Below are 15,056 nucleotides of genomic sequence, written 5' to 3'. Positions count from 1 at the left end.
TTCCTTTAATAGATTTTGAATTTTTGATTTGTTGGAAGTTTTGTAGACCAAGGATTGCTGTTCTGGTTGTTATTGTATTGCATAATAGAAATCTGTCATCTATTAATTTACAGAGGAGATGGTTAATTTACAGAGGAGAGGGTTTGCAGGCTGGCCATCTGTTATAACTGTTTTAATGAGGAAGACAAAAATGATCATTTATTTTGCTGTTGTCCATACGCTTATGAGGTATGGTAATTGGTATTAGACAGTTTGAATATTCAGGTTGTGCATTTTCAAGAGTTAAATCAGATGGTGGATTGGGTTTTACAGTTGGTTCAGAAGGTTTGTCTTCAATCCAAAATTTCAAAATGGTTTTCTGTGTATTTCTTTAGAAGATATAGAGGGTAAGGAACTCTGTGTTGTATAGAGAAGGTCAGGAGTTGGTGTCAGTGGCAGGAAATGGCATTATTTGGGAGGTGCTGAGTTTCTTCTCAATTGGTGTAGATACTTTTAGGTATGCTTTTCCGAATGAAGTAAGCTAAAGTTCAGTTGCAGGGTGTACTGTGGTTTGACATTCCCTTTACAAGATTGCATTATAGGATTAGAGATTGTTTTACATTGTGCTGTGGTTTGACAGATAAGATTTTCTCACTTTACATCTTCAACACCAATGAGTTGTTGTTGGTATGCCTTGATTGGTTGCTTGCATCTTCGACACCAATGACTTCTTGTTGGTTTTTCTTGATTGGTTGTTTGCTCAGGGAGCTGCTGCTACTGGAATTTTTTGATGGGCTTCTTAGTTTTTTTTAATGTATCCTAGTTTCAGATTAGGATGGTTGGAAATGGGTTAGTACATTTTCTTTTATGTATTGGAGAATTTCTCCTGTTGTAATTGAACTACTATTTTGATTTTTTTTATAAAATACCCCATTCAGGGGAAAAAAAAAAAAAAAAGAATTTTTTATCACATTAATTTTATTTTCTTTTATATCATTTTGTTTTATCTCTTTTTATTTATTTTTTTTTTTGGTCCTTTTTTGACCTACTGCATTTTAGATATTTGCTTCTTTTTAATTAGGTTTAATTATAGTTTCCTTTAAATGTCTACAACATGACTTGGAATGTGCCTCATATTAATATTACTGATGCAAATATGAATGGTGGGAATGGTAGTTGAAAAAGAATGGTGGTTGTGTCAAAAAATAGCATTTTGCATGAAATGCACCATTATAGCAGAATTGCTAAAATGTAGCATTTTGACACTGTAGCACCTATCAAAATATAGATTTGGCATCCGAATTTAGCTTTTAGTATTGGAGATGCTCTTAGGGATGAATTAACTAAAAACTTTAAGTCATACCTATTCATGTATAAGGAAATGGATTAACTAAAATGTTAAGTCCTACTTATATTCGTGTCAGGTCAACATCATAGTTGGATGACATACCATGGTTTATTTTATGTTTGGATAGGACGGATTATATATATATAGTTATATGCCATGATATGAGCTTGAGTCTCAGGATCATGGTTAGGGTGCGTATATTTCCAGGGGTATAGCTAGATATAGTGTAGTTGTGTACCCTGGTAGGTCTAGGTATTCATGCCCACTATATATGCGTTTTGCATGTTGCCTATTATTCAGGTTGAGACAACCCTATGGTCTAGTGAGGTTTCTATAGTGTGTATCTATATATATATATGTGTGTGTGTACTACTAGTTATTGTTGAATTTACTATGATGTATACGTGTATCGGATCTCTCCTTGGACTGTAGTAGAGTAGAACTTATTTGTGGGCCGGGCCCATTATTATTTTTCAGGTGCTAATCAGGAGTAGAGGTTGTTCGTGCTGAGCAGGGATCAGTCTACTTCATTCTTCTGATTCTACTTAGGAGATTCGTTTATGTTTCAGTTTTCAGATATAGTAATTATTTCACTTACTTATTCAGTTTGGATTTTCTAAGGGTCCACATAGTATGGATTCCTGAGTTGTATTATTTTGAAGGATTAATTGTAGCAGAAGGATTTATTAATCAATGAAAATTTATTCTGAGGTTTTCATTATTAGATTATCGTTTTAATTTTCTTTCAGCAATTTATTTATTCTTATTTATTCTTTTGTACTCTGTGTTCAATTGTTGTTGATTTATTTTTGATATCCTCGAGTATTCGGGCGTGGGCCTAGCCAACCCGCATCCGAAAATTTGGGGGTATCACAACAACTTCCACACATGATAGTGAATTTCATAAGAGAACAATATAGTGGCATCCCTCAAAGTGCTCGCATGTACTTAAGGCCTTACACAAAAAGAATTGATAGCTTAAAAATGTTAACCGGGTATCAACCTCCAAAACTTCAACAATTTGACAGAAAAGGCAATCCCAAGCAATATGTCGCAAACTTTGTGGAAACTTGTGACAATGCTGGTACAAACGGAGATCTCCTTGTCAAACAATTCATTCCCTTAAAGGGATGCATTTGATTAGTACACTGACCTCAAAGCTGGGAATGTTGACAGTTGGAACCAGATGGAGTGAGAATTTCTCAACTGCTTCTACAGTACTCGCTGAATAGTGAGCATGTTAGAGCTTATTAACACCAAACAAATGAAGAACGAATTTGTGGTAGACTACATAAATCGTTGGCGAGCTCTAAGTTTTGATTACAAGGATTGTTGGTCTAAAATTTCTGCAGTTGAAATGTGTATGCAAGGCATGCGTTGGGAGCTTTTATACATCCTATAAGGGATTAAGCCTCACACTTTTGAAGAGCTCGTCACATGAGCCCATGATATAGAGCTTAGCATAACAAGTCATGGTACTAGAGAAGTTGTTCCGGATATACCCGACAACCTTCTTGAAAACGAGGGAAGTGAGTCCGAAATAGAAGACAAAATACTTCCTAACTTGGACGATGAAGTAGCTTTATCTTTCATTAAAAGCATCATCTCCAAAGACTTGTATCAAGAAATGCACTATATTACTTCAATGACTTCAAACGAAAGTGCTAAGTCACATGGGGCATTGAGTCAAAGAACCATTGGTAGAAGAGTGAACTTGACAAGAACATTAACTCTCAAGCACAAGAAATTTGAGGAAACTCTATCTGTCCGTCACAACTTGAACAAGGAAGTTGATTCTTAAAAAGTTGAAGAATAATTAAAAATCAAGTGTTCCCCAATACGAGCATAAACTGCCGATTACACTCTTTGACACGAGTACGTATAAATTGTTTGTCAGAAACAAAACAAAACAAGCAAACAAAAAAACTCCTTAACATGAGTATAAACTGTTTACAAAAAAAATAAAAATTATGACATTCCTTGACACGAGTATAAACTACTTGCAAGGAAAAAGAAAAAGAAAAAGGAGAGGTCCAAATATGGCAAAGTGTGCTCATCGCATGATATCAACGGTGTTCGTTGTTTTAATCAACTTAGCTTGTTGTCAAGATATTGTTGTCGCTCGTTACAAGATATGAAAAGTGATCATCACAATTTATCAACTTGGCTTGTTGTTAATCTACCTATGAAAGTTGTTGAGCAAGTTAAATCAAATCTTAAGGAGCTTCTACTGGTCAGGGGTTGAGTTGAAGAAGAGTGGTGCTAAGGTTGCATGGTCTGCCATTTGTAAACCTAAATCAAATGGTGGACTTGGTTTTGACTGTATTGATTTGGCTAATAGAGTTTCAAGTTTCAAACATATATAGAAGTTATGTTCTAGGAAGAACATCTTTTGGGTGGATTGGACTTATAGGTATCTTATCAGGGCTAAAAGTTTCTGGACTCTTAAACTAACCTCTCTCAGTTCTGGTTTTTGGAGAAAGCTTCTAAAGCAGAGGGATATGGCTAGGGGGTGATCAAGGACAGAGTTTGAGCTGGAACTAATACTATGATGTGTTATTGTGTTTTTCAAGTTCATCATAGTTCTTTTGTTCGAAGTAGAGAAATCTTTAATTGAGATGGAGCTATGAAAAGATCCTTGTTCGAGGTTGAGCTATGGAAAAGCACGTGAAGATTCAATTTTGAGCCAAGGTGGAGATTGTTGGGTTTGTGGCTCAAAATTTGTATGCAAAAAATTAGTTTCCTTTTCGTTTTGGAAGGCTAAAATTTGTGGAGAAAATTGTATCCCATTATGTTTCAATTTTAGAGTTGTGATCATTATGGTAACTTCTTATAGGCGAGTTGAGGAATATTTGTCTAATAAGGAATTGGGTTTGAAGACTCTATAAATAGAGATGGGTGTGAGGGTTTAGAGAGAGAGAGAAGAGAAAAAAGATGTAAGGGGTTTAAGGGTGAATGTTGTGAGGAGATGGGAGAGTATATATAATTCCTGAGTGTATACATGTAGTCTCATAAGAGATGATGAATGAGTAAGTGGGGTTTTAATTGTGATTATATGTTATCATCCTTGATTCATAATAGTGAAATCTCTCTATCCTATTAATGTAACCTTAAAGTTGGGTGAACTAAGTAAAATATTGTGTTGTGCATTGATGTGTATGATTGTTATCTCAATAATATATGATTGTTGATGTGATGTGATGATGTTTCCACTGTGTGTGATGAAAGAGGGATTTAACTCTCAACAATAGCCGGCTGTTAAGTGGATTGGAGGGAGTTAATTATCCCCAACAACTGGTATTAGAGTCGATGGTGCGCCAGAGCTTGTGATTGGCCCTGAAGATCAGTAGAAGAAGATTGTTGCAAAATTTGTCAGAGCAGAAAATGATCATGAGATGCTATGGAGATTCAATCAGAGTTGATGATGGCATGAAGGTATAAAGAAGGTGATGGTGTAAAGCCCATGAGGAACAAATCTTGGGACAAGCTGGAGGATGCTTTTTTTCAAGATTGGGCAAATGTGATAGAGGTGAAGCCCGTGAGGAACAAGTTTTGGGAACAAGCCAAGAGTGGGTGATAGTTTTCAAGATAGGGCAAGGGGTGTGAAGAATGAAGTGGTTTGCTTTAAGCTCGATAAAGAGTAAAGGGGAATATGAAAAGTGAAGAGGATATGTTTGTTACTTTGAACCAGAAAAACAATTGACGAAGATAAGTTAAAGATTGAACACCAATGGGGTGGATAGAGAATATAGAAGAATAAATGAAGAATAATGAATTTGAGAAAAGGTGGAGATTGTTCGAGTGTTTCTCAAGTTCATTATAGTGTTTTTGTTCAAAGTGGAGAAATTTTTAATTGAGATGGAGTTATGAAGAGATCTTTGTTCGAGGTGGAGCTATGGAGAAGCACGTGAAGATTGAATTTTGAGCCAAGGTGGAGATTTTTGGGTTTGTGGCTCAAAATTTATGTGCAGAAAATTAGTTTCCTTTTTTGTTTTGGAAGGCTAAAATTTGTGGAGGACATTGCATTAGCCCCATACTTTGTAATCTTGGCTCTGCCCAGATTTTCTTAATAAAAACGATGAAGTACCAACTACTGCCACTTCACTTTCCTTAAAAGAGACCCACCCTTCAAGTCCTGAATATACGATGTATTGCACTTGATGGTTCCATTCCGGGTTGGTCCGCCGGGGTTTTCTTCTCGCTTGTTAGGTGGTCGCTAAGAGAAACCTTTGCATATGCCCTCATTTAGAAATTTTGACGGGGGGTTGTCTAGGTCATTCGCTGAACGTAGGGTAACATGGAAGGGTATGAGTATCTCCATTTAACTCTAGTAACTTTAAAGTTATGTAACACAAACATACATGAGCATTAAGGGGGGTGGACTAGCTATTATTTATAGATATAGATGAGTGAGTATGACTACGAGTATGAGAGAAAGAGGGAGGGTGAATGAGTCTTGAAATATATTTTGGACTTTGAACCGGCCTTTAGACGTTAAGATTTTATGAGTTTTTGTCTAAATAAATTAACTCATCAAATATGGGTCTCATGTTTAATTATTAATTAAATTATTTAATAAACACAAACTTGATCAATTTAAATTATTTTATTAGCGCAACCCATTAGTTAAATTAAAAGATAATTATTTTTAATTAAATATATTTAGGAATAATTATCACAATATAATCGTCTCGGCCCAATTATAATTGTGTCCTTATCAAGAAAGGACGCATGCCATCATCATATTCATTCAAGAAGTCTATAAATAGAGGCACAGAGGAAGGTGTCCAGAAATTGAAAGACTCAGAAATCCAGAAGGCCAAAAATTCAGAGGGTGCAGAAATTCAGAAACTCAGAAGTACAGAAGTACGGAAACTGTGATGGCCCAAGTTTTATAAACCCGATGCGTCGTGATAACCAAAAGATGACCCGATAATGGATCCAAAATGCGGAAGTGAAAGGTGATCAAAGCGAAAGAGAGGAAAGGTTCTGAGGCATAGATGAGCGTTTGTCCAAAGCCAAAGCACCGAGCGCCCGTTCGGCACTCACCACTGCTGAGCGCTTTTTCGGCACTCTTCAACACTGAGCACCCATTCAGCACTCATACAAGGTCGATCATTCTGACCTACATGGTTAAATGTTTGAACTTACAAACTCAGGCATTCTGACTTTCAAGGTCAAGCGTTTGGGCGTACATGGTTTGGTGTTCTAACCTACATGGTCAAACGTTCGGACTTACATGGTCAAGCATTCTGACCTACATAGTCAGGTGTTTTGACGGAAGGGTCAAGCGTTCTGACTTGCATAGTTTGGCATTCTGACCTATATGGTCAGACGTTCTGACTGCCGAACGACGAAATAGAAAGCAACAATCAGCCGATACAATGGATTAATATAGACAAATACAATGGAAGCATATGCGTATACTCTAAAGTTTCAATATCATTGCAAAATTAATATAGACAAATATAATGGATCATTCCACTTAATGTCTATGTTCAAGGAGAACTCGAACCTCCCGCACTAGAACCAAACTCTAGCCATAAAAATCGTAACAATGTCCCAAGAGAATCCACAATCACGATTAAGTTCAAAAATTATATACAAAATCAAGGCATGTAACCCACCTTCCATGCACAAGTAATTTGAAACCACACAAATCATGTCTTAGGTTTCCAAGTCTAGAATGGCATAATAAATGACAAGTTCTCATCATCATATAATGTACAATACAAAGCACCAACTTATCAATTAAATCATGCCTCAACAATAATATAGAATTATCATCACAATAAATATAACAATTCAAGTCAATAAGAATTGTATATGACATCAATAATTCTACACAATATAAATACATATCATATATGTTTAAATCAATATATCCTAAGTCACATGTAATGATTTCCTATAATATGCAAGACTACAATATGAAAAACATGTACACAATATATATTAAACCCCAAAGGATCATAAAACACTTAAAGTATAAACATACTACCACCCTTACCTCAGTAGAGAATTGAATCTCTATAATCCAAAGCAACCAAGCTTAAAATGGAAAACAAAACTAGGGTTTTATGGAGGAGAGTGAGAGGAAACTTTTACTTCCTAAGGTTAAAGGTCTAAGGTGAGTGGAAGGAGGCCAAAATGAAACAATAAGCTCTAAACCAAACTTTTCTTTAATGGAGGCTAAGTCTTGATTTTGAGAACAAGGGAAATGAAAGAGATAAAATGAAATGTGGTGGGTGGAGGATCTAGTATTCCTCTACTCACTAGGTGTTCTTATATTACCTCTCACACACACACAATGCAAGACTCAATTTGGTGTCTACACTTGTCACCAATCCATGACTCCTTCCTAGGCTTAATCGTAAGCCTATACTTGTCACCCATCAAAGCCAACAAGTGCACCTATCCTAGGCCAACAAGTGGGTGAATCTCCACCCTCCATATATCAAAAAGATAATGCTTTCAAGTGACTCCACCCCAATGCCAACAAGTGACTTCGTAAGAGTGTAACACATGTCACACTTTTCAAAAATTACAAAAAGGTCATTTTTTCAAAATATTTTCTAAATTAATCTGTAAAATGGTCCCCAACACGAAAAATAATTATTTTACATAATTACACTAAAACCCCAAAAATCAAGAATTATTCCAAGAAAGTATGCATCCATGCCCTTTACGAAAAAGTAAGCAACCAGCATGCTTTTCTAAGAAAGTAAAAATACAAATATCTTGGAAATGAAATATCACGGATGCATACAAAGCCGTAATCAAATCCGAGCATGAAAAGTGAGGTTATGCAATGAAAACCAATAAACGGAAAAAATACAAAATAGGGAAAAGGACGAAAATGAAATTACCAAAAAAAAGAATAGAAGGAAAATGACCGGATCATTACAGAAACTCTGCTGACATTCATCCCCAACACCCAATCCTTGAAGAAGAACAACAACAAGCACAACCAAAGCCTTGCTGTTCTTCCGCAAATTTAACAAATTCTCTAAAGACGAAAAACAACAAGTACATCAAAGTCATGTCGTTCTTCCTTAAATTCAATAAAGAATAACAAGTATATCAAAATCATGCCGTTCTTTTCTCTATGATTCAACAAGTTTGAAGAATCACTAAACAACACTGTTCGAGATCAAGCTTCATTAGCCCTCGATCAGAAATCATCGTCAGTCTTCCTCAAGTACAAATTGAAGAAGATTTTTAACAAATCAATTCAAAATCAAACTCCACCAGCCCTTGGATCCAACCAATAAAAGAGATCGAATCAGAGGATATTTTCTTTCTTTTGTAAAGCATACCTCAGAGGATTATACTCAATTTTCAGAAATCAATAAATTATTATTTGCTCCCTATTTCCTTCTTTCATTTGCAAATACAAAATATGTGTGTACAAATTTCTGGCACGTCTGGTGGAACATCCTTTGCCTCTCATCTCTTTCTCTTACATCAAATTTTCACCGTGAGAATTTATGGTTTCCGACAAGATTCAGACAAAGAGCAAGAGCACCACTATGGACACCGCAATCATAGAGAATAATATCAATACCACCACAAAAGGTGGTAAGAAGGTTGCAACTTCGTCAAGTGGTATCAACATCTCTGCAAGTCTAATGATGCGGAGTATAGCCAAAGCATCCGTTCCCGTCAAAAGGCAACCCAATGTGGTAAGAGTCAACTCCGTCAAATCCATCAAAGCAATAAATCAAACACATAACACTTTTGCCTCTTTCGTGGGCAAGGGAAAGGTTTATGCAAACTTAGAGGTACGTTCAACTTATCTCAGAGAAATTGTTGTCAAATCCAAGTTCAAGGTTAGTCCACCCAAGGCCAAAGATTTTTTCTGACTCCATCACTATGCCAGTAACGATGATGAGTATTATCTCGTACGAAGAACAATTGATGAGTATGGCCAGTGCAACTAAAAGATTACAACAGACTCTCAAGGAGCAAGATCTGAAAACTACCTTGCTGACAAAAAAGTTAAAATTACGTGACGATAATGCTGAGTCAAGCAAAGGCCAAATTCCTTTTGATTCTATGCTAGAGATCACTCCAATTGACAGTCAAAATGACATGTCCACCAACCCAGTAATTAAAGCTGCCTCTGTCGACTCACTTTCTGTCCAATAACTTAAAGACATGATAATGAATTGCATAAGAGAACAATATAGTGGCGTCCTTTAAAGTGTTTGCATGTACTCAAAGCCTTATACAGAAAGAATTGACAGCTTAAAAATGCCAACCGGGTATCAACCACCAAAGCTTCAACAATTTGACAGAAAAGGCAATCCCAAGCAACATGTCGCACACTACGTGGAAACTTACGGCAATACTGGTACAAACGGAGATCTCCTTGTCAAACAATTCGTCTGTTCCCTCAAAGGAAATGCATTTGATTGGTACACAGACCTCAAAGCTGGGAGTATTGACAGTTGGAAGCAGATAGAGCTAGAATTTCTCAACCGTTTCTACAGTACTCGCAAAATAGTCAGCATTTTAGAGCTTACTAATACCAAACAAATGAAGAACAAACTTGTGGTAGACTACATAAATTGTTGGCAAGCTCTAAGTCTTGACTGCAAAGATCATTGGTATAAATTTTTTGCAGTTGAAATGTGTATGTAGGGCATGCGTTGGGAGCTTCTATACATCTTACAAGGGATTAAGCCTCACACTTTTAAAGAGCTTATCACACGAGCACATGATATGGAGCTTAGCATAACGTACAAGTCACGGTACAAGAGAAGATGTTCTGGATATACCCGACAGCCTTCTTGAAGACAAGGGAAGTGAGTCCGAAGAAGAAGATAAAATATTTCCTAGCTCGGACGACGAAGTAGCTTCATCTTTCATTACAAGCATCATCTCCAGAGACTTGCATCAAGAAACGCACCATGCTACTACAATAACTTCAAACGAAAGTGCTAAGTCACAGGGGGCATGATTCTTGCAAAGTTGAATAATAATTAAAAATCAAGTGCTCCCCGATATGAGCATAAATTGTCGATGACACTTATTGACACGCATATAAAATGTTTGCCTGAAACAAAACAAAACAAAGAAAAAAAGAAAAAAACTCCTTGACATGAGTATAAACTGTTTGCAAAATAAATAAATAAAAAAAATAAAATTATGACACTCTTTGACACGAGTATAAACTGCTTGCAAGAAAGAAAAAATAAAATCAAAAACTCCTTGATATGAGTATAAACAGTCTAAAAAAAAAAAAAAAAATCCTTGACATGAATATAAACTGCCTCCAAAAAAAAAAAAAAAATTCAATCCCTTTGCGACCTTCTTGGTTCCCTTGCCACTAAAGAGAGAGACATTAGGGCAAAATAAAAACAAAAAAGAAGTAGAAAACTGGTGACGCGAAATTTTATACAACTAAAAATAATAAAAAAAATATTGAAACAAAGACTCCTTGACATGAGTATAAACTGTTTACAAAAAAAAAAAAAAAAAAAAAAAAAAAAAAACAAACGGGAGAGCTACAAATATGGTAAAGTATGCTCATCGCATGATATCAAAGGTGTTCGCCATTTTAATCAACTTGGCTTGTTGTCAAGATATTGCTGTCGCTCGTCACAAGATATCAAAAGTTACCATCGCAATTTATCAACTTGGCTTGCTCTCAAGATATTGTTGTTACTTATCATGCGATGTTTAAAAGTGCGCGTCGCACCCTTTAGACTTGGCACGTCACCAAAGTGTAGTTGAAAAAGAAATTTTGGTCCACCACCGAATTATAGCAGTAAAGGAAATTTGGCCCATTACCAGAGTATCATTGCAAAGGAAAAGTTTTTCGGTTTGCCATCAACGTGTCACTGAAAAAATAAAAAATTTTGACTTGCCGCTAAGGAGTCACTGAATAATTTTGGTTCATCACCAGAGTTGTAGCTGCAAAGGAAAATTTGATCCATCACCAGAATGTTGTTGCAAAGGAAAAGATTTTTGGTTCGCCGTCAAGGTGTCGCTAAAATAAATAAATAAATTGACTTGCTTTAAAGGCGTCGCTGAATAATCCGGTTCGTCGTCGAGGTGTGGCTGGAAGATATAAATAAATTATGCTCGCCTTCGAGGTGTCGCTGAAAAATAATAATAATAATTCTGCTCGCCATCGAGATATTGCTGAGAGAGAAATTTGGATTTTTGTCGACGTATTGTTGAAAGAAGAAAAAAAAAATTGCTTTCTGCCAAGGTATTGATGATAAAAAAAAAAAAAAAAAACTACTCGCCTCCGAGATTCGGCTAAAAAAAAATTTCTGCTCACTGTCGAAGTGTTGCTGAAGAAAATTTTGACTTTTCGTTGAAATATTGTTGAAAAAAAAAAAGAAATTTTGTCCGCCCCCACGGTGTTGCCAAAGGAGAAATTTGGCCCCATTTGCTCCAGTAAATCGTGTTGGAGTTCATATAATTTAAGTTGATGAAACTCAATATATTTGAATTTGTTTAGGGCAAGTTTTAAATATGGCACTATACAATGTCTATTTTCTAATTAAATTTTTTCTAGGCAACAATTATAGTCACATGGGGCCTATGACGGAGTAATCTACTTCTATGGTGGTAGTAATTTCACCTACAATCAAATTCACATTCTTGCATTCATGAAAAAAGAAAAAGAAAAATCACATCCTTGCCATCACCTTGTCACAATCCTCCTATATATATATTTTCTTTATTATTATTATTATTATTTCATATAGAGTAAGAGTAAGATTCAATTAGTATTCAAAAGATTTGCACGATATTTAATTTACAGAAATGTCAGTTATGTCATTCAAGAAATCAAAGGGATTCGTTCTTTCATCTAGCTTTTAAAGTATTGTTACCATTGAAGACATGACCGGTGCTATGAATCAATAAATGAAATTCATTTTAAAAAAAATCATCACATCAGAAAAGAGTGGAATGTAGTTTTTTTGAAATATCAAAAGAAAAAAAAAAAAAAAAAAAAATCCATTTTGTCATATTTATGAAAAAAATATATATTATAATTATTAAGAACTCAATGTACCTTCCCCCTCCAAACATTCTTGCATTGGGCATTCAGGGAAAAAGAAAAGGAAAAATCACATTCTTGCCATCACCTTGTCACAGCCCTCCTATTCTTTCTCTTTTCTATTATTATTATTATTATTATTATTAATTTATTATTATTATTCTTTTTCTTATTTTAACAAAATTTTATTATTCCATATAGTATATTATAATAATAATATTAATATTCCATATAGTAACAGAATAGTGATTAAAAATAATCCACCAATCAGGACAATAGTATTTGGTGATTAAAGCTGTAAAATGTGTCGAGTTTTATATTGAGTATAAATTTAGAAGAAGTCTAAAAGGAGAGGTCATATAATTAGGAGAAATGAAAGTGAGAAGAATAAAAAGGATGAAAGAGTCCGAATAAGAGGATTAAAAAGTTAGTAGTTGTTGGCTAGAAATCTCTCACACATGCAGATTTTATTTACATAGAACTAATATATATTGTAAACATTGATGAACAACCAGATCAATAGAACAGCTGCAGCATAACCTGAAACTAGAAACATTGATCAACCACCATATTGATGATATTCGTACTCCCAGATCAAACCTAATAGACCGACTAAATAGAGTGACAAAATACTACAGGAGATTTAATAAAAATATGAGTAATGATGGTTAGTTCGACAGCCAGATATATTTGACTAAATTTACGTTAGTGAAGAATGATGTGAAGATATAATCTTCGGCTCATATAAAAAAGTCATATACATCTGACTTTTAAACTAATAAAAAATAAATAGAGTAAGAGTAAATTTCATTTAGAATCGAAACGATTTGCATGATATTTAATTTACAAAATTATGAATTATGTCATCCAAAAAATCGAAAGGATTCGTTTTTTAATCTAACTTTGAAAGTATCCATACTATTAAAAACTTGAGCAATGTTATGAATCGAAGTTCATTGTTTTAAAAAAATATATATATTATGATTATTAAAAACTCAACCGGACCTTTCCCCTCCGGCCGAATTCTTATGCTTTCATGTCTACAACTTTTCAACACTTAAATCCACTTTGATAAATTTTATCCTGATAATTGGATTATCGTATCGTATATTAACATGACAAACTCGTTCCAGAATTGGATGGGAGTTCGGAAAGTGTGTCTTGTTTGGCAAGTTGGATTTTGGTTTAACGCGTCGCCTTTCTGGAAAGAACTAGAAAAGCAACCTAGAAGTACTTGGAGGAGGGGTATATTAGGAAACTAGAACTCCACTGTCATTATAAAGAAGGACTTTGACCCAACTAACCCATCAATCATTATAAATAAACGCAAGGCGTCACAGTTTTTGGATTCAATTCAAGAACGCGTAAGACTTGAGAGTAATCTTCTCTCTGACTTGGTAAAACCCTAACCCTAGTTTTCTGAATTTGAAGGAAAAGAAGGATAATATATGGGTTCTGAAGATAGCTGGAACAAGATGGACGACGGCACTAGTATTCAACCATCTGAGCCGGCTCCATGCGCCAACGGCTGTGGCTTCTTCGGCAACCCAGCGACTATGAACCTCTGCTCCAAGTGTTTCAGAGACCTTCGCGTCAAGGAAGAGCAGGCGGCTTCGGCTATAGCCGCCATGGACAAACTGGTGAATAATCAGAATCAGACGGTGTTTTCAGGAGAGGTCCGTGTGGGGCCATCTTCGTCGACCAAATCATCATCATCAGCACCGTTGGTTGTGCCGACTGTTGGCGTTGATCATCAGACGGAGGCCCCGAAGGTGCCGTCGAACAGGTGCTGGAGTTGCAGGAAGAAGGTAGGGGTGTTGGGGTTCGCGTGCAAGTGCGGGAGCACGTTCTGTGGGAACCACAGGTACCCAGAAAAGCACGAATGCCCCTTCGATTATAAGGGTGCGGGACGAGACGCCATTGCACAGGCTAATCCGGTGGTGAAGGCTGATAAGGTGCAAAGGATCTGATTTCTTAATCAAACAATCGGTTTAGATTTAAATTGTTTTTAGCTTTTCTCTTTCTTTCTTTCTTTCTTTCTTGTATCTTGGATATTAATTTTGGTTGGGTTGGTTGAGAAAGCATTGAAGGTCGATTCCATAATAAAGTGGAACAGCCATTAATTGTTTGTAACTTCTGTTGTCTTACCCTTCTTGGTAAGGTTTCATTGTTTCAAGTAAAATTGCATGTTCAAAAAAATGAATCGACTCTATGAATGAATTTCGGTCTTATAATGTTTAATAAATCTAAAATGTAACAAGAGAACTCATCTAAATTGCACGTCCAAAAAAATGGATCAACTCTGTGAATGAATTTTGGTTTTATAATGTTTAATAAATATAAAATGTAACAAGAGAACTCATCACCATGAGAGGCATAGAGACTTATCACCATGTCTTTGCTCCAACCTATTATATATACGTATATATTTTTGCTATATATATGTTCGGTTCTATTACAAAAGTTTTAAACTACTTCATCATCCTTCATAAATAATATTTAATAAATTTCATAAATAAAGTAACGATTGAGTTTAATGATAAAAACTTAAAAAATTATTTTTCTTTTATCATACCGGTTTTCAACCGAACAAAAAGAGGGTTTTTTTTCCATTCTCTTCCATTTAACCGAACAAAAAGAAGGAAACGTTTAATCTCTTTCTTTTTTTTTTTTTTTTTTAAAAAAAAGAAGTTACATATCTCCCCA

General features: G+C 35.4%; 1 protein-coding gene across 1 annotated transcript; it reads left to right on the top strand.

Annotated features, from left to right (window-relative positions):
- The first annotated feature begins 13,720 nt into the window (after positions 1-13,720).
- On the top strand, positions 13,721-14,524 carry LOC132273271 (zinc finger A20 and AN1 domain-containing stress-associated protein 1-like). Its single transcript, XM_059774264.1, has one exon. It carries the CDS (start codon positions 13,799-13,801, stop codon positions 14,318-14,320), a length of 522 nt encoding a protein of 173 aa, XP_059630247.1. The 5' UTR covers positions 13,721-13,798; the 3' UTR covers positions 14,321-14,524.
- Positions 14,525-15,056: the final 532 nt, after the last annotated feature.

Source organism: Cornus florida, unplaced genomic scaffold (assembly GCF_030987335.1).
Source record: "Cornus florida cultivar Cherokee Brave unplaced genomic scaffold, ASM3098733v1 CherokeeBrave_3.0.0_Hap2_Chr09, whole genome shotgun sequence".
In the NCBI taxonomy this organism is placed as follows: Eukaryota; Viridiplantae; Streptophyta; class Magnoliopsida; order Cornales; family Cornaceae; genus Cornus; species Cornus florida.
The sequence above is the reverse complement of the archived record's forward strand: the minus strand, read 5'-3'. Positions and strand labels throughout refer to the sequence as shown.